A 21,067-nucleotide genomic window follows, 5' to 3' on the forward strand; every position below is an offset into this window, starting at 1 on the left:
TGAAACAAGATGATTAGAGGTTGAAAAAAAAAAAAAAAAAGGGGAGGTGATTGGTCAATATTTTAAATTTCTGTCCAGAGAGGTCACGTGTTGATCTTCGATTGATTTCATGCGATTTCACAGGTCAGAGATATAATAAAGGATTAAATTTAGAGTATGATTACTCATCTATAAAATCACTAAATGACCTAGGACCTCAATACATTACAGATATGCTCACTGAATATAAGCCTAACAGAACACTCAGAGCATTAGGATCAAGTAAATTAGAAAATTCACCCCACCCCTACACCCAACAGTTACAGTTAAAACAGATTTCCCACCTTCAGTCAAGTGAAAACAGCCTTCTGAGCCTAACCGTAGGTGCAGAAGGCCCCTACTGGCCCATAAATATCAGCAGATAACACCCATTTAAGAGTTAAAAAAAAAAAAACCATTCAAAGTGGGTGATCATGATATAAATGAAAATAATAATAGACTTGAGTAAAACAGAGACTAAGAGCTACAAACAACCAGACAGTAGTGTTATAGCAAATTTTACTTTTCAAAAAGTAATAGTTTTTTGCTTTTTTTTTTTTAATTCTGACCCATTCTTGCTCCTATATGAAAATGACTGCCCACCACTCAAGTCAACTAACCAGTGCATGTGATGGTAAAGTCAAGTTTTCAAAACATAAAGATTAGAATGCGTAATGAGATTTTAATTTTGCAAAACAAAGTACAACAAGAACAAACGTGTTAGCAATCGTTGAGAATCATTTTAATATAGCACTGAAATCACAATTGAAGCTGGAGTCCTCTGGATGAAACACTTTAAATGTGCATGTGGTGTAATTATACGTCACAATACAGACTTCGGTATGGTTTGTCACTGTACCCATCCTACAACAACAAAAACAACATGACTTCATGAAAAAAAACAAGTCTGTTATCACTGATAAAACAAGCAGTTCAGTGTGACCCACTGTAGAGGTGGGCGATATGGAAAAAAAAATACAATAAAGATTTTATTTTCATTACTTTTAATAATAATAATAATTATTATTATTATAATAATAAAAATTAAATATAAATTTGACTCCCTTTCAGTATAACACTCAAGTGGTCTTAATACATCTTCTAGTGATTTTATTTGGGCAGATTTAAATAGTAATACACTTAAGTGGCCTTAAATAAATGGTCTAGTACAGGGTTTTTCAAAGTCTAAGACAGTGGGCCTCCCTTATCCATTGGCGCCCCCCTCCACACACACACACACACACACACACACACACACACACACGCACACACACGCACACACACGCACACACACGCACGCACACACACTTCTGGGTAAAAAAGGTTTTCTTATTTTTGACGTATTATTTTTTTTTTTACCTTTGTTTAATTAAAACGTTAAAAAAAAATACATATAATAAATTAAACTAAAATTATTTTTTCCCGCGCCTCCCCTGATATGCTCTGGCGCCCCCTGGGGAGGCGTGCCTTACACTTTGAAAACCCCTGGTCTAGTAAATATAATGCACTTAAGTGGTCTTAAATATGTGGTCTAGTAAATATAATACACTTAAGTGGTCTTAAATATGTGGTCTAGTAAATATAATACACTTACAGTAAGTGGTCTTAATATAAATCTAGTAGTTTCGACTTGTTTTAAATATTAATATACTTTAGTGGTCTTAAATGTGTGGTCTAGTAAATTTAATACACTTAAATGGTCCTAATATATCTTCTAGTAATTTTATTTGACTAATTTTAAATGGTAATACACTTAAGTGGCCTTTAATAAATGGTCTAGTTAATATAATGCACTTAAGTGGTTTTAAATATGTGGTCTAGTAAATATAATACACTTAAGTGGTCTTAAATATGTGGTCTAGTAAATATAATACACTTAAGTGGTCTTAATATAAATTTAGTAATTTTGATTTGTTTTAAATAGTAATATACTTTAGTGGTCTTAAATGTGTGGTCTAGTAAACTTAATACACTTAAGTGGTCCTAATATACCTTCTAGTAATTTTATTTGACTAATTTTAAATAGCAATACATTTAGGTGGTCTTAAATAAGTGGTCTACTAAATAAAATGCACTTAAGTGGTCCAAATATATCTTCTAGTAATTTTATGACTAGTTTTAAAAAATACACTTAAGTTGCTTTTAAAAAGTGGTCTAGTAAATAGAATACACTTAAGTGGTCTTTATATACACAGCTTCTAGTAATTTTATGGCTAGATTTAAATAGTAATATACTTAAGTGGTCTTAAATAAGTGGTCTAGTAAATATAATACACTTAAGTGTTCTTAAAATATATTCTAGTAATTTTAGTAACAGTCTCCAACATTTAGATTTTTGAGTGAACATACACATGTAAAAAACATACACATTTACGGACTGATTTTAAAGACTTCTCTACAAATTAGACAATAAATTTATTTTACGTTTCACAGCATGACATCTCAGTGGCAGAGCAATCACATCTGATGCATTTGGTGTTTGTCCAACTGCTTCCAATTGGATGACAGGAATTATCGGTGCGATCCGTACAGTTTGTTGCTCCTGTTTAAGTAAATGAGTGAGCAAGCATACATCCATAGGAAATTCAATGCAGCAAAATGTGGACTAATACTGTACTGAATAAATTTACCTAAGCATTTGTTTGGCTATAGATGCGTGTTCGGCTGTGAGTATTTACCTGGTTCTAAAAGTTCAATAAAACAGGATTCACTCAGAGACATTATGACGCAAACTATTAAGACGAAAGTCAATGACGCCTGTAAAAAGAAAGAAAAAAAAAAGGTAAAAACATTACAAACAAATCATTTATTAAGAATACACTCAATTTTTTTATGTCTACATTGATCAGTCATATTATTGAACTCACCATTTTTGGACTTTCAAAATCACAATTCCGATGAGGTGCGGTTTTACCACATTTAAACCTGAACTCAGTTCCTGCAGTTTAGCTTAAGCCATAACTAAACACACCTGATCATACTCATCACACTAATTGACCAGTTAATGACAAACAAGAGATGGTTTGTCTAAAAACAACCTGTTATTTCTTTCTTTTTAACATGAACAAACAGAGCTAGATAGGTTAGGGAAAATCTAGCAAACATTTATAATGGTTTAAGCGTGGAAATGTTGTTGGTATTTGAAACAATCATTTGTTCAGGTAAAAGTATCTCATGCCAGTGCGCATGCACAGTACCGATCAAAAAAGTTGCCAGCCGTGTGGAAGATGGAAATAATTCTAAATGATGTGGACAAGGAGAGTTTTTAGTTTCAAATTCATCCAGATTAATGTAGATGTAGCCAGGGCCCGGTTTTTCAAAAGTAATCCACTAGGATTTTGGATAAGGGATTGGATCAAATCTTGAAAAGGGGTTTTTCAAAAGAAAAAACGGATTACGTAATCGGATTAGATCACGTAATCCAATCTTGGTTTTGATCCGGATCAAACCTTTAGTTTGGGTTTTTTAGACCTTTTTTGTAGGATCTGGATCACTTTGATCCAAAAAACCTGGATTAAACTGATCCCATCAGAAGGGTGGATTTAGCGTGGATTTCATGTCCAAAATGTAATGAAGACTTAAAAAATGTATTAAATAATACTATTTTTGGATCATGCAGTATCTTACGAGATATACTATTTATTCATAAGGTTTTAATTTTATTCGTTCATCTGTCAGGCTGTAGTGAGTATAGGCTTTAATGTATTTAGCCTTTCAGTATAGGCCTACAGCAAAGTAGAGTTTGGCCTCATAAAATAATCCCCCAAACAGCTGTCAAAACTGACCAAAAACAATCAATTTTATTCAGTCACTAATTGGTATATATATTCATCACAATGGAAAATATTTTTCTTTTTAGAACATTTATTAGTGATGCATGCAATGATTACAGAATAACAACAACAAAAAATCGCAAAGAATGGCGATCACTGATTTTTGAAATCACTTTCAACAATTGCAAAAAGAGACTGAAAGGGCAGAAGCACAGCTTCGTCTGGCAGAGAAACAACTGACTCTAACCAAACTGCAGCAAACCAAGGCCAATGATTTGAGATTCGCCTCCTAAAGGCTACGCTCAGACAAGCTGCTCTCTCCACATCATATGAGGAAGTCTGAAATTATTGTGGAGTTTTTGACATTAAGTCTTTTTTTATTTACATCTATATTTGAAACTTATTATAAATATGCTCAATGTACAGTGTTATAGGTGTCAGATGAGTGGACTGCTGAGAGGGGATGAGGTGGGTTTTTCTTGTTTTTATTATTTATTATTATTATTATTTTAACAATTATTAAATGTTTTTTAGTTTTCATTTCAAATAAAAATAAAGTTATATTGGCCCCACGCTGGCTATTCTACTTGTCGCTCTTTACATATCTATAGTTCTACATTGTGATGTCCTATGCTGTTTGAGCACTGGTTATGCAGATTTAGTGATCCTGAAAAGTTCCTATCCGGATCAGATTGATCCAATCCGATGTTGCTTTGAAAAACTGGCACAAAAAGTAAGCTGGATTACGTGATCACGGATTGCAAAAACAGGATTACTAAATCTGGATCAATTTTATCCGGATAAAACCTTTTGAAAAACCGGGCCCTGGAGTGTTCATCAGATGGATACTCTTCTATCCCAGAAGACTTAGAGTTGACTTAGGCTGTAGAGCAGGGGTGTCAAACTCAATTCCTAGAGGGCCGAAGCCCTGCACAGCTTAGTGCCAACCCTGCTCCACCACACCTACCTGTAGGTTTCAAACAAGCCTGAAGGACTAAATTAATTTGATCAGGTGTATTTAATTAGGGTTGAAACTAAACTGTTGAGAGCTGTGGCCCTTTTGGAACCGAGTTTGACACCTGTACTGTAGAGTATCTACTCTTTTAGTGCTTGTTATACTTATTAAAACTGAATACCATTAAGTATGCGTTCACCTACCATGATACTACCACATAATCTTTTCTCTAATTGTGTTGTACAGTGCATCTGGAAAGTATTCATAGCTCTTTTTCCACAGTTTTTTATGATACAGCCCTATTCCAAAATGGGTTAAATTCATTTATTTCCCTAAAATTCTACACAAATACCCCATAATGACAATGCAAAAAGTTTTTTGAAATTGCTACAAATTTATTAATAACAAAAAAAAACTGAAAGATCTCATGTATATAAGTATTGGCAGCTTTTGCTATGAAGCTCTAAATTGAGCTAAGGTCCATTCTGTTTCCACTGATCATTCTTGAGATGTTTCAGCAGTTTAAATGGATTTCACTTGTGGTAAATTCAGTTGATTGGACATGATTTGAAAAGGCATACACCTGTCTATATAACACTCCCCGCCTGGAATTTGCCAAAAGACATCTGAAGGACTCTCAGACCATAAGAAACTAAATTCTCTGGTCTGGTGAGACTAAAATTTAACTCTTTGAAGTGAATGCCAGGAGTTACGTTTGGAGAAAACCAGGCAGCGCTCATCACCAGGCTAATACCATCCCTACGGTAAAGCATGGTGGTGGTAGCATCATGCTGTGGGGATGTTTTTTTTTTTTTTTTGCAGCAGGAACAGGAAGACTAGTCAGGATAAAGGGAAAGATGAATGCAGCAATGTACAGAGACATCCTGAATGAAAACCTGCTTCTTGCTCTTGACCTCACACTCGGGCAACGGTTCATCTTCCAGCAGGACATTGACACAAAGCCCACTGCCAAAAGATCAATGGAGTGGCTACAACTCTGTGAATGTCCTTGAGTGACCCAGCCAGAGCCCAGACCTAAATCCTATTGAACATCTCATGCAAATTAAGTATACGTATATGGCTGAATCATCGATAGATAGATAGATAGATAGATAGATAGATAGATAGATAGATAGATAGATAGATAGATAGATAGATAGATAGATAGATAGATAGATAGATAGATAGATAGATAGATAGATAGATAGATAGATAGATAGATAGATAGATAGATAGATAGATAGATAGATAGATAGATGGATGGATGGATGGATGGATGGATGGATGGATGGATGGATGGATGGATGGATGGAACCCAAATCTGGTATCCATGTATTTTTAAACACAAAAGAACATTGCCAAGTGTAATGAGATAACTTTATTTAATCATGCAAAAGCACACAAAGTATAGCAGTTAGTTAAGTAGCAAGCAGTGCAAGATTCATCTTTGCAACATTTTTCAAACATTTTTAGAAAATCCTTTTTGTCTTTTGGTAATCAAGTTTTTTTTTTTTCAGTTATTTCAGAATTTCCAAATATAATGATCATTCTAGATATAAGCAAATATCCTGGTTAGTCTTGTTAGTTTGAATCTGGTATAACTAGAGTATAGCAATAGTGGCATATGCAGCATATAGTCAATGTTGTATCCTAAAACTGTTGTGTTTTAAAGTGCACAATACTGATTTTTAATGCTGGGCTTGAAGTTGTCAACCATTTTTAGGTATTATTTTCCAACAGCACCATATTCACACTTTATGTTGGGGTCTTCTGGGTGAAACACGTCAAATTTGCATGTGCTGTAATCATACTTCACAGTGCAGCCTTCAGTTTTGATTATCGCTCGACCCATCCTACAACAACAACAAAAACAATATATGATCACTTTAGGGGACATCTTTTGACTTATATGACTTACAACAACATGTTATCACAGAAATGCACTCTCATTTCTTGTTAATGCCACTGAAAAAATGTGTTTTAATAATACAGCATTTAAAACAAGCAGTCGTTGTCGTTCACTATTGAAATGCTACACTTTAAAGGTACACTCACCGGCCACTTTATTAGGTACACCTTACTAGGACCCCTTTATCCTTCAGAACTGCCTTAATCCTTTGTGACATAGATTCAACAAGATACAGGAAATATTCCTGAGATTTTGGTCCAAATTGACATGATAGCATCACACAGTTGCTGCAGATTTGTCTGCTGCACATCCATGATGCGAATCTCTCGTTCTACCACATCCCGAGGCTGCTCTATCGGATTGGAATCTGGTGACTGTGGAAGCCGTTTGAGTTCAGTGAACTCATTGTCATGTTCAAGAAACCAGTCTGAGATGATTTATGCTTAATGACAAGGCGCGTTATCCTGCTGGAAGCAATCATCAGAAGATGGGTACACTGTGGTCGTAAAGGGATGGACATAGTCAACAACAATCCTCAGGTAGGCTGTGGCGTTGACACGATGCTCAATTGGTACTAATGAGCCCAAAGTGTGCCAAGAAAATATCCCCCACACCATTACACCACCACCAGCAGCCTGAACTGTAGATCCAAGGCAGGATGGATCCATGCTTTCATGTTGATGCCAAATTCTGAGCCTACCATCCAAATGTTGCAGCAGAAATCGAGACTCATCAGACCAGGCAACGTTTCTCCAATCTTCTATTGTCCAATTTTGGTGAGTCTGTGAATTGTAGCCTCAGTTTCATGTTCTTAGCTGACAGGAGCGGCTCCCGGTGTGGTCTTCTGCTGCTGTAGGCTATCCGCCTCAAGGTTGGACGTGTTGTGTGTTCGGAGATGCTCTTCCTTGGTTGTAATGAGTGGTTATTTGAGTTACTGTTGCCTTTCTATCAGCTCAAACCAGTCTGGCCATTATCCTCTGACCTCTGGCATCAACAAGGCATTTACGCCCACAGAACTGCCGCTCACTGGATATTTTCTCTTTTTCAGACCATTCTCTGTAAACCCTAGAGATGGTTGTGCGTGAAAATTCCAGTAGATTAGCAGTTTCTGAAATACTCGGACCAGCCCCTCTGGCACCAACAATTATGCCACGTTTAGTCACTTAAATCCCCATTCTGATGCTCGCTTTAAACTGCAGCAGATCGTCTTAATCTTGTCTACACGGTTAAATGCATTGAGTTGCTGCCATGTGATTGGCTGATTAGAAATTTGCGTTAACAAGCAGTTGGACAGGTGTACCTAATAAAGTGGCCGGTGAGTGTTTATATTAGTTTTAAGGACAACTATATGCTTGTGTGCTACACAGAAGTGACAAAATGAATCGTTAGAGGATATAAGCTTAATGAGACACCACAAATTTCAGTTTTTTTAACAAATATTCTGACCAATCAAAAGCTCTCTAGTGTCTGGCATGCCCCACATTCTTCAAGACATTTCTCATTAGCTTTTCATTTGAAGCACTTAAACCACTTTTACTGGCAGAACTGTGAGACATCAAAAGGCTATTGGCTGTTTTTTTTTTTTTTTTTTTTACAGATTTTAAAAGGAGGAGCTGCTTTGTCTTGCCCTCTCTTTGTGTTTTAGTTGAGAAGATGTCATTAAGTTTGGATTAAAAAAAAGCATATTTCAATGCACTTCACGGGACAGATCGTCTTTAAAAAATGGTTAAAGTTTAACAGAATGTACTGATAAACATGTATAAATTACTAAAATGATTATATATCTGTAAATGAAAAAGTTGGATTTTAAAAAAACTTAAACTTCAAAAATAAACCACAACAATGGTAAATGTCTTACGTGTCGCAGCATTCCATCTCAGTGGAGGAGCAAATACATCTGAGGCATTTGCTGTTTATCCAAGTGCTTCCCAGCTCATGACGGGTTTGATCGTCGCCATCCTCACAATATTTTGCTCCTGTTTAAATTCAATAAATGAGTTTATTTTAAGTACAGCATTTACTTACCCAAATATAAATCATTACTGAAATATTTGTTGAAGTGAAGTAGTTGGATTTACTACTCTTATACACTGTTAAAAGTGATTAGTTACTTTAAAAAAAAGTAAGTATACCCCTTCCCTTAAAAGCGACAAGCTTACAAAAGAAGTGAGTACAATTATTCTGTTGCCTTAAAATTATTACACTGACAAAAATGTTTCAAAGATGATTCCTTGGATTAAGAAAATTTTCTTTAGTTAGTAAACAATTTATTTGGGCTGAATTTAAATAAAGTGCTTTTTAAGTTGAACATGATTAAATTTAATTTGTTTGCTTAAACTCAACATAAATAAATTGTTTGCAAAAATTTAGCAGATATCTTTTTTTTCAGTGGAAGTGAAGTATAGTTATAAAAATAAGTTAAGTCAACTTAACAATTCCAACTTAACAACAGCTTTACACACTTTAAGTCAACTTGTCACCTTAAACGCAACAGGTTTACTCACTTTTTTAAGTCAACTTGCCACTTTTAACGCAACGAGTTTAAACTTTAAGTAAAGTCAACTTGTCACTTTTAACGCAACAGGTTTACCCACTTTGTAAGGCAACTTGTCACTTTTAACGCAACAGGTTTACTCACTTTTTGAGTCAACTTCTCACTTTTAACGCAACAAGTTTACGAACTTTTTAAGTCAACTTGTCACTTTTAACGCAACAGGTTTACTCACTTTTTAAGTCAACTTTTCACTTTTAAGGCAACAGGTTTACTCACTTTTTAAGTCAACTTGTCACTTTTAACGCAACAGGTTTACGAAATTTTAAGTCAACTTGTCACTTTTAACGCAACAGGTTTACCCACTTTGTAAGGCAACTTGTCACTTTTAACGCAACAGGTTTACTCACTTTTTAAGTCAACTTGTCACTTTTAACGCAACAAGTTTACGAACTTTTTAAGTCAACTTGTCACTTTTAACGCAACAGGTTTACTCACTTTTTAAGTCAACTTGTCACTTTTAACGCAACAGGTTTACTCACTTTTTAAGTCAACTTGTCACTTTTAACGCAACAGGTTTACTCACTTTTTAAGTCAACTTGTCACTTTTAACGCAACAGGTTTATGAACTTTTTAAGTCAACTTGTCACTTTTAACGCAACAGGTTTACTCACATTTTAAGTCAAATTGTCACTTTTAACGCAACAGATGTACGAACTTTTTAAGTCAACTTGTCACTTTTAACGCAACATGTTTACCCCCTTTGTAAGGCAACTTGTCACTTTTAACGCAACGAGTTTAAACTTTAAGTAAAGTCAACTTGTCACTTTTAAGGCAACAGGTTTACCCACTTTTTAAGTCAACTTGCCACTTTAAACGCAACAGGTTTACTCACTTTTTTAAGTCAACTTGCCACTTTAAACGCAACAGGTTTACAAAATTTTTAAGTCAACTTGTCACTTTTAAGGCAACAGGTGTACTCACTTTTTAAGTCAACTTGTCACTTTTAATGCAACAGGTTTACGAAATTTTAAGTCAACTTGTCACTTTTAACGCAACAGGTTTACTCACTTTTTAAGTCAACTTTTCACTTTTAAGGCAACAGGTTTACGAACTTTTTAAGTCAACTTGTCACTTTTAACGCAACAGGTTTACTCACTTTTTAAGTCAACTTGCCACTTTAAACGCAACAGGTTTACTCACTTTTTTAAGTCAACTTGTCACTTTTAACGCAACAGGTTTACGAAATTTTTAAGTCAACTTGTCACTTTTAAGGCAACAGGTGTACTCACTTTTTAAGTCAACTTGTCACTTTTAATGCAACAGGTTTACGAAATTTTAAGTCAACTTGTCACTTTTAACGCAACAGGTTTACTCACTTTTTAAGTCAACTTTTCACTTTTAAGGCAACAGGTTTACTCACTTTTTAAGTCAAATTGTCACTTTTAAGGCAACAGGTGTACTTACTTTTGTAAGTAAAGTAACTTGGTTTTTTACAGTGTGGCTTATTATTATAAGAAATAAGTCCTGTGTGTGACATGCTGCATTTCAGATAAAAAACACTTCGATCATTATAGCACAAGTTTGTTTGAATGTATAATAAATAACAATTGTAATAAATATACATTTTCTTTTGCACACTTTTATACATTTTGATATTTTAACCAAATATTTGTTTGGCTTGAAATGTGTGTGTGCGTGTGTGTGTGTGTGTATTTACCTTCATTTTGAATTTTGAAAAAACAGTAAGAATCACTCAGAGACACAAAAGCACACAGTATTAAAACCAGAGTCAACGATGCCTGTAAAAAGTTAAAAATATATAGAAATTATTAATAAACAAACAAACAAAAAGTAAAATATATGTAAAATACACTGTAAATCCTGGGGTCCACACAATTATTATTTGTTTTTACAAATTTAGGTGGATTGAGCATAAATCAATCAAGTTGCCATGCAAAAAAACAAGAATTTTAAAACTTTAAATAAGTAGCTTGAACAAACAGCAAACGTCAATTTGTTTTGTGTATGACACTTGTAAAATATATGTAAAAGACAGAAAATATATGTAAAAAAAAAAAAACATGTAAAAGACAGTAAAAATAGTAAATATGCATTCATAAATTCTGTATTGATCAGTAATTACTGAACTCACCATTGTTTGGAAGTTGAGCACAGATGCAGGACTGATGAAATGCAGATTTTAAGCAGATTCTGCCTATTTACACTAGTCAGATAAGGGGCGGAGCATCTCATTTTAACCCAAACTGTTCATCAGTTTTACTTTATTGACTTCAACTAGTCTCTGGACTTTTGCACTTTGTAGCAGCAAAATACTTTTCAGGTAGGCAATGCAAACAAGACGGGCTCTCATGGTCAGCTCCTTACTGTTGACTATTTGAGTACATGCTAAATTCATGTAGCTACACCGTGTGAATATTGAACTTGTGACTGTATGGTTGTTTCTTGTTGAATGTGTGGCAAATTGTGAAATCCTTGTCTAAAGCCAAACATATCTATCGCTGTTTCATCACAGCAGATGTTTCCTGATCTTCTATTACATTTCTCAATTATGTTATGATTGTGAAAGCGTCGAGTGATTTCTTCATGGTGTATTAACAAACTGTTTTGCCCTAATCAATGATCAAAATATTGCATATAAAAGTCTTTCTCACTGTGTTTTCTGTGGTGTCAAATGTAAATAAACAATGTTAAACTACAATATGTATGTTTTCTATTAGTTATTCATTTGCAGCCATATAAAGTAAACCCAGAGATCTTAGGACAGGGGTGTCAAAACTCGGTCCTTGGGGGCTGGTTACTGCATAATTTAGCTCCATCTTCCTTTAACACACCAGCCTGGAAGTTTATAGTATACCTAGAAAGAGCTTGATTATCTTGTTCAGGTGTGTTTAATTGGGGTTGGAATTAAAATATGCAGGACACCGGCCCTCCAGGACCAAGTTTGGACACCCATGGCTGCGTCCGAAACCGCATGCTTCTATACTATATAGTACGCTAAATCAGTATGCGAGCCGGGTATGTCCGAGTTCATAGAATTTGAAAATCAGTATGAGAAGTACCCGGATGACTTACTACTTCAGGCGAGATTTTGGAATGGCAATCCCATACATGCTGCGCTATCCCATGATGCACCGCGAGCGAATTCATGAATGGAAGTGAGGCGACGCAACTGACGCAGGTAGGTCTAGTGACCATAACAAAATGGCGGATGTAGTACGTCCGAATTCCATTCATACTTTTCACATTCATACTGTATAGAACGTACTTTTCTAACGGCCGAGTAGTACGTTTAAACTCAAATGCACTACATACTGAGTAGTAGGCGGTTTCGGACGCAGCCCATGTCTTAGGAGAAATTTTAAACCATACAGACTACTCTTAGTTTTTGTTTCCTGAACTTTCGGGAGACTTGGGATGTCTGGAATGACTTCCCTCCCTACTCATAATTCTCTCTTTATATAGCCGTAGGCCTATTACTAGGGCCAGACGGAATCTGCGGACGTTTTTTGCTATTTCTGGGGAGAATTTTGGTAAAAATCTGCGGATTTCTGCGGAATTATTTTGGGAGTATCCAGTGGAGTATCATAACTTACACATTAATATATTAAATAAAAAGTAATAAATTACTGAATAATAACTGAATGAATTCAGATTTACACAATTACTCAAGTAAATAAACAGAATTAATAATCGGCTAAAAATCTGCAGAAATCTGCGGAATTCTGCTAAAAATCTGCGAAATTCTGTGCGCGAAGATTCCGTGTGGGCCTACCTATTACATATCCATAAAACACTGTGATATAACCGGGCTCGGATCGTATCGCTTTCTCACTACAATCGATCCGCTCCAGAGTGTGTTTCAATCAAGCCGATACCACCTCATTCAAGCGATCTCGGAGCGATTATGTTGGCGCGGATCCGAGCCCAAATGGTGGATTCACATATGCCAAACGAACCGCGCTAACTGGGCAAACGAGACAGGTTCCGAAACACAAGTCTAGGTGTGAAAGCACCCTGAGTGTTCTGACTGGCTGAAGTAGACGTCTCATGTCAGTGCGTTCTAGACGTGCACGTGCTTTTTCCGGCAATCTTCCTTCTGCGTTCACAGCATTCTGGCAAATTAACAGTATGTTACAACTTCTCTTTCCGGAAAATAGCTTTTATTTTCAAAAGCCTGTTCACACATATTACAGATCTTTCCGGAAAGGTCTGTTTGTGTGAAAGGGGCTACTGTGTAAAAGGGGCTTTTGGTTGTAGAAGGCTAACATGGTTTTTGGGCCACTGGCTGGGTCCGAAACCACCTACTACTCAGTAGGTACTGCATTTGAATTTAAACGTACTACTCGGCCGTTAGAAAAGTACGTTCTATACAGTATGAATTTGAAAAGTATGAAAGGAATTCGGACGTACTACATTCGGCATTTTGTCATGGTCACGTGACCTACCTTCATCAGTTGCGTCGCTTCATTCGCATTTATGAAATCTCTCGCGGGCATGCATAGGATGCGCACTTCAGAATCTTGCCAAAAGTATCAAGTCATCTGGGTACTTCTCACATAATAATTTTTCGAATTCCATGAATTCAGACATACTACTCGGCTCACATACTAATTCATTTAATCTAATAGTTCACTAATTTATTCTCTCATACATCAGATCCTTTTTAATCCCATCTTAAATTCTTGAAATTATTTAATATTTAGATTTTTTTAAGTGTGTGTTTATTAATATGTATTTATGTATGTATCATAGCATCCTTGCATAAAATTATTATAAATAAAATTCCAAATTATCTCTTACATTTTTAAAATCCTTTCTGAAAGTCTTCATATCACCATTGTGTTTAGCTTTTCTTTTATTCTTTCAGGAAACAGGATTGTAAAAAAAAAAAGTATTTGTTGTAGTCTCCCATTCACTGCGCAAGTTTACCCAACTATGACGACTTCTGCTACTGAGAAACCCGGAAATGCGAAAAGGGCACAATGACGTCAGAGCAGCAGTGTACACGCAGGCGCAAGTTTCCGGCATTAAGGCGCATGCGCACAAGCAGTCTGAACTGTAGCTCGGTAACTACCGGGAATTAGCGGCTTTTCTCCACCAAATTTGAACCACCGACGCTACCGGAGGAATTAAAAACCCGCATAGATGTGTTCACTGAGAGGATTTCAATTCTTGTCCTGAATTCACAAATCTCCGAGGATGGGTCTTAAATGAGGGCATCCGTCCCAGATGTAGCCGAACGGTGAGAGCATATGCCTGCGTTCACACACATATTCTAAATACTCAACCGATAAACACACCTGACAGCGTTTTAGTCAGGACAGTCTACCTCTACATAACCTTAAAAACATATGTCAGTGAAAACGTGATATTCGTTTATCAATGAAGCTGTTCTCGGCCTGGGAAGCGCACAGCTGATTATTAAACGTTAACAACGGTCGTGTTTCAAAAGCTAGCGAGCTTCCCTACCTAGACAGCATCTTAAGATCTCAAATTATGCGACTCAACGTGGTTTTAGAAGGACAAGAATGTAACCCATGTAGGCTACAGACTGAGGTAAAGTTCGTTTTATTCATTCGGACTTTACTTTTTATGAATATAATTTCAGAAAAGTAACGTTATTGTTTGTAAACGCTACGTCATATAGTGAGGTAATATTAGCAGTCATCGACTAGTAAAGTACATCATTATTTACAGTTAAATAAGTTGTTTTAATGTTATTCTTAAACGTAATTTCAAACCTAATATTCAAAGTAACACGTTAAACAATATAGGGAGGGTGTCACAAGTTATCACTGAACGAATGTGTGAATGTAAAACCAACTTTACCTCAGGTACTGACTAAATAGTAAACCAACTAGACAAAGTTGAAAGCGTCACACTTTGTTCTCGTTTTTGCTGATTGTTGCTGTTTTTTTTTTTTTTTTTTTTTGCTTCCTCTTGTCAGGACCTGCCACGTCTCCTCGATTCACCTGCACACGTGTGATAGACCCTGATAATGATGCCTGGGGATATGACGTCATGGAGGAATACACCTGGACAGATACAAGGTTGCCAGTAAAGGGTTGATTGGACTCCTCTTCATACACTCCAGCAATGGGAAGGCGAGTACAAAGCTGAATTGAGCCTAAGTTGGCTCTATATTCGCATATTCAGACTTTAATGATGTGTTTTCAGAAAAGCATTCTTAGGAATTTTCTAAATAGGGAAATCATGTTTGCAGTCAATGGACCCTTCTCTAAGCCCCGCCTTCCTTAGTTACTGTTGCTACGCCTGTCAAGCTTTTGTGCCTGGCACAGCTTTTTCAATGTGTGTGCGATATAATGTCATTTTTGGCGAACAGGTGAGATATCCGAGAAAGCCAGACAAAAAAAAGACTGCAGTATGCATCACAGGGTGAATGTTATTTCTATTAAAAGCACATGAAGGTCAGCAAGTCAATAAATTTAGGCATGTAAATATGGTCAAGACAATCTGCTGCAGTTCAAACCGAGCATCAGAATGGAGAAAAAAGGTGGTTTAAGTGACTTTGAATGAGGCATGGTTGCTAGTACCAGACGGGCTGGTCTGAGTATTTCAGAAACTGCTGATCTACTGGGATTTTCACGCACAACCATCTCTAGGGTTTACAGAGAATGGTGCGAAAAAGAGAAAATATCTAGTGATTGGCACTTCTGTGGGTGTAAATGCCTTGTTGATGCCAGTTGTCAGAGGAGAATGGCCAGAATGGTTCAAGTTGATAGAAAGGCAGCAGTAACTCAAATAGCCACTCGATACAACCGAGGTCTGCAGAAGAGCATCTCTGAACACACAACACAACCAACCTTGAGGCGGATGGCCTACAGCATTAAAAGACCACATCGGGTGCCGCTCCTGTCAGCTAAGAACCGGAAACTGAGGATACAATTCACACAGGCTCACCAAAATTGGGTAATAGAAGATTGGAAAAACCTGGCCTAGTCTGATGAGTCTCGATTTCTGCTACAACATTTGGATGGTCGGGTCAGAATTTGGCATCAACAACATGAAAGCATGGATCCATCCTGCCTTGTATCAACAGTTCAGGCTGGTGATGGTGGTGTAATGGTGTGGGGGATATTTACTTGCCACAGTTTGGGTCCATTAGCACCAATTGAGCATCATGTCAACGCTACAGCCTACCTGAGTATTGTTGTTTACCATGTCCAGTCCAATAGAGCAGCTTTGGGATTTGTTGGAAGTGGAGATTCGCATCATGAACGTGCAGCCAACAAATCTGCAGCAACTGTGTGATCCTATCATGTCATCTTCTGATGGCTACTTCCAGCAGTTCCAACCCAGTACAAGTAAGTTGTACCTAATAAAGTAGCCCATGAGTGTATGTTAACATATGAGAAAAATAAACGTGATTTTGATGTGACCAAAAAGGTTAGCCAGTTTACAATGAACAACATTCATTCATTCATGAATTTTCTTGTCTGCTTAGTCCCTTTATTAATCTGGGGTCGCCACAGCGGAATGAATCGCCAACTTATCCAGCAAGTTTTTACCCTTCCAGCCGCAACCCATCTCTGGGAAATATCCACACATACACACACACACACACACACACACACACACACACACACACACACACACTACAGACAATTTAGCTTACCCAATTCACCTGTACCGCAAGTCTTTGGACTGTGGGGGAAACCGGAGTACCTAAAGAAAACCCACGCGAACACAGGGAGAACATGCAAACTCCACACAGAAATGCCAACTGAGCCGAGGATCGAACCAGCGACCTTCTTACTGTGAGGCGAAGGTGCTACCCCCTGCGCCACAGCGTCGCCCAATGAACAGCATACTTTGTAGAAATTCTGTGAATTAAACTGCACCATCCCCTCACCCAAAAAAAAAACAGCTAATCAAGAAGATAATAGTTGGCTCACTATAGTACAAAAATTGATATAATTTTAATTTGCATTTATGAGGGAAAAGCTTGGTTATGGATGTGGCACCTCTCCGTTATGAATGTGACAGATGTGAACTTGCCACTTGTGTGACTGGTGAATCCAATATAATTGTTTAAAAACATAGACAAAGACATTTTAAATGTTTTTGCAGTACTGTAAAATACAAACCTATACAAAAAATTAGAAAGGCTTCCGCTATTTTAGTGAAAACCTTATTTTTTTCATGGGAAGTTTGACTTTTGCATGGAATTGCTCAAATGGTGACATTTGTTTTTGGGTGAACTGTCCATTTTAAAGCATTATTTTCTGCATACTGTACATTAAGGCCATACCCACCACTCTCAGCTTCTAAAACTACTTTGAACCATTTTGAACACAAATGGTTAATAAAGGCATCAGATTGAACCAAAAACACACAGCATTTGCTCTCACACTACAGTTCAGTGAAGCCTCACCTTTTTTCCATTTGCCTTCAGGTTGGCATTGTGCTGATATTTCAAATTGTGATGTTGACAGCAGTGTTCAGCTCAATTCCTGCAGGGCAACTGCTTCAGCCTTAATTAAACACAACTAATCCAGCTAATCAAGTCATTCAGGCTTATCCGAACAATAATGCTGTGTTTATACTAGTTCACAGTGTTTTACAATAAGAAATGATCCACATCCATGCTGGCAAACTACATTTAAGGGGACCGTTCATCCAGAAATTTACATTTTTACACCATTTAGTCTCTTTCCTGTGATTCAAAATGTTTATGAATTACTTTCTTGTTTTGAACTCAAAATGAGATAATCTGAAGAATGTTGGGGAGCAGCCTTTTAAAAGAAGATCTCTGTCCACACTACGAGAATGCAAATGAGAAACTAAAGGCAGTCATTAAATTATAGGACAGAGTTGTAGACTATATAGAAGTCAAAATTATTAGCCGCCTTGTTTTTTTGTTTGTTTTTTTCTTTTCAAATATTTCCCAAATTATGTTTAATAGTGGTGTAACATATCACAAATCTTATGGTTTGTATCCCATTATAGTCTTTTAGTCATGGATTGGACCATTTTTCGGATGAGCCAAAAAGGGCAGAAGACAAATGTAATTTGCTTTCCATTTATTACAGAAACAGCAGTGTAAGAAACTTGGTTTTAGCAAACAGAACTTGGAACCTGTAATTATATTAAAAATAAAGTTAGTTAATCAGATGAATCAAAGTAAATCCTAAATTATTCTGTACTGTGAAAAATCCACTGTTGCTTATTACCCTAAATGTAGAAATCTAACATTATAATTTGTACAACACAATAATTTTCAGCCTCATTTTCAATAAATGATTCAGTTATTCACTCATTAAACTTTGTTTCATTGCTAGATGTGTCATTTTTAAAGACTTATTTAGTGGCATGTTTTTGATGGCTTGTTGTCGCCTCCTATTGGTTAATGTAATTGGTGCCTACAACTTTTATTTTTTAGCGTTAAATACATATGACAGTGATTTAAATCTTTATCATAAGCATCAGTGGTTTTATTTAATTTATAAACTGTTCTCCCAGTACTTCTCTGTTTTTTGACTGTTTGTAGCTTCATAACGAACTCAAAAGACTAAAGACTGAATTAGGCATGGGCCGGTATAAGATTCTGATGGTATGATAACCTTGGATATAAATATTTCACGGTATTACGGTATAGAGATTACTTTGCTAAAATATATTCTTTTTAAATGTCTGGGTAAAAAACAAAACATTTTACCCCTTTGAACACAATATATTTTATTTTGAGAAACTTTTAAAATATTTAAGAGCAGTAAACATGTCAGGCTAAATAATTCAAATGAATCATTGACTTCTGCTGTCTTCATTTGTGTCAAAAACGCAGATTTTTTTACAATTCAAAGTGCCATCTTTGCAGATCTTTTCTGCTGGAGATACTGCTGTGCTAAAAAAAACAGACAAAAAAGGAAACAGTTTTAAAACCTTGACTTTTTTCAAACCGCGGTATACCTTGAACAGTTTTATTGTCCCATGCCTAGACTGAGGGTGCTTTCACACCTGTGAATCGATTCAGTTGTTCCGAAAAAGATTACAAATGTTACATTGTTGCTCTTGGAGCGGTTCGCTTTCACACTGCTAAGTTTCTAATCGGACCAAAAGAGCTAAAACAAGTCACGTGCGAGTAAACTTTCCTCACATTGGTCGGTGTGTCAGTGTTTATTTTGCAGCGTCCCGCTCACCTGTCAGGAGAGGTGTGGTGGTTTGGTGGTGATTGACAGGGTGTGCGCGCGACGTGTCTGAGGAGAGATGCGGTGGGGAGGGGTGAGAAGGGTGCGCGACGATGCCTATTTTAGGACCGGGAGGGAAACGCGAGAATACCGGGTGATCATCACTCGTTTGCGGGCATCCGGAGACCAGCGAAACTTCCCGCCCTACTCATAATTCTCTCTTCATATAGCCGTAAGCCTATTACATATCCATAAAACACAGTGATATAACCGCGTTCGGATCGGATCGCTTTCTCAGTGAAATCGAACTGCTCCAGGGTTCGTTTCAATCGAGCCGTGACCACCACATTCAATCGATCTCGGAGCGATTACTTTGGCGCGGAACAGAGCGCGATTCCGAAACAAAAGTGTAGGTGTGAAAGCACCCTGAATCTCTTTCTTGATTTTTATTTTTTCCGTTTTTCAAACCCAGATTTGAATGCAGCGATTCGAAGGATTAATAAACAAATGCAAATCAGCATCATTTATGTTGTGTGGTTGTTGAGATCCCGATCTTTTAATGATTAATCATGCAGCTTACACTGAATGCATTAATGCAGGCTGAACAAACTGTGACAGAAAACACCTTTAATAACCTAAGAAACCCACCACATGACGAATAACCCACCCACAACTTCTTCTGCCATCATTATATTTTACAGGAATGCGAGAGGCAATCTCTCTGTGATTGTTACAAATTTAGGAAATAATCTACAAAAAATGTTTTAATCCACGGGTCGTATGTGTTCCAAACCGTGGGTTGTGATCCGTACGAATAACAGATCATCCATGATCCTTTAGCAAGGAATTTTTCACAGTTTTTCCTATTGTTTTTTTTTCTTCTGAAGAAAGTTGTTTTATTTAATCTGGAATAAAATCTGTTTTTATTTTGTTTTTTAAAAACATTTTAAGGTCAAAATTATTATCCTCCTAATAATGGGCTAATAATTCTGAGTTTAACTGTATGCATTTTCATTTTAATAAAGCAAGTCAAACATGCAACAAAAATAGCTTTCTCCACCTCATGTCTCTATTTTATCCAAGCCTAGAGGATCCGGTAACCATAGTGATAGATTTCTCATCATTATTCATTTGTTTCTTTATTCATATGCTCCACAGGATTAGCATTTCCTGCCTGTTTCCAGCATCCTGGCACTTCAGCCTGTCTCCGGTGGTTCTACCCCGGTTCCTGTTGCCCTCCTTCAGGCAGCTGCTTCTCCTGGGTCTGCTGGCAGGCGTGATGGGACTGCTGTACCTGCTGCTGGTCACAGGAAAGGGCCAGTACAGCTGGTTAAGAGAGGACAGGCACATCCACACGTAAATCTCTTCTATTTTAATTTGAACCATGAAGGCAGGGTGGGGCATAGAGTAGCTCCAGTGCCTCATAGATTTAAAAATATACTTGCGGTGGTAGCTGGATTGAAACACAACATGTACCTACATTACATAAATAGCTAATGATATGGGACAAACATAACAATACAATTTTCTACAATTTTTATTTATTATGACATTGTTATACACGGTTTCTTCTTAATAGGTTAAAGCAGGGATATCAAACTAAATTCCTGGAGAGCCGCAGCCCTGCACAGTTTAGCTCCAACCCTACTTAAACACACCTGAGCTAACTAATTGAGTCCTTCAGACTTGTTTGAAACCTACAGGTAAGTGTGTTGGAGCAGGGTTGGAACTAAACTGTGCAGTGCTTCG

The 21,067-nt window shown here is 36.8% G+C and overlaps 3 protein-coding genes across 4 annotated transcripts in view; 1 reads left to right on the plus strand and 2 right to left on the minus strand.

Moving 5' to 3' along the window:
• antxr1a (ANTXR cell adhesion molecule 1a) overlaps positions 1-14,123 on the minus strand; it is a 103,672-nt gene extending 89,549 nt beyond the window's left edge. Inside the window, exon 1 of the mRNA XM_001332805.10 lies at positions 13,971-14,123. The gene's annotated coding sequence lies outside the window, so the exon portion shown is untranslated. The remainder of the gene's footprint in view (positions 1-13,970) is intronic.
• msmbl (microseminoprotein, beta-like) lies at positions 6,103-11,409 on the minus strand. The gene is given in 4 exon segments (NM_001366017.1): positions 6,103-6,599; positions 8,514-8,631; positions 10,867-10,948; positions 11,302-11,409. Coding segments are annotated over 4 exon segments (330 nt in total). The 5' UTR covers positions 11,305-11,409; the 3' UTR covers positions 6,103-6,472.
• Positions 14,124-14,218: 95 nt separating the features above from the next.
• entpd4 (ectonucleoside triphosphate diphosphohydrolase 4) overlaps positions 14,219-21,067 on the plus strand; it is a 31,022-nt gene continuing 24,173 nt past the window's right edge. Inside the window, 3 exon segments of one of the 2 annotated variants that reach the window (NM_001002419.1) lie at positions 14,219-14,412; positions 15,118-15,274; positions 20,477-20,674. In NM_001002419.1, coding sequence (NP_001002419.1) covers positions 15,267-15,274; positions 20,477-20,674 — 206 coding nt within the window. In that variant the 5' untranslated portion in view covers positions 14,219-14,412; positions 15,118-15,266. 2 annotated transcript variants of the gene reach the window in all.

The sequence above is a fragment of the Danio rerio genome, chromosome 8, assembly GCF_049306965.1.
Source record: "Danio rerio strain Tuebingen ecotype United States chromosome 8, GRCz12tu, whole genome shotgun sequence".
Classification (NCBI taxonomy): domain Eukaryota; kingdom Metazoa; phylum Chordata; class Actinopteri; order Cypriniformes; family Danionidae; genus Danio; species Danio rerio.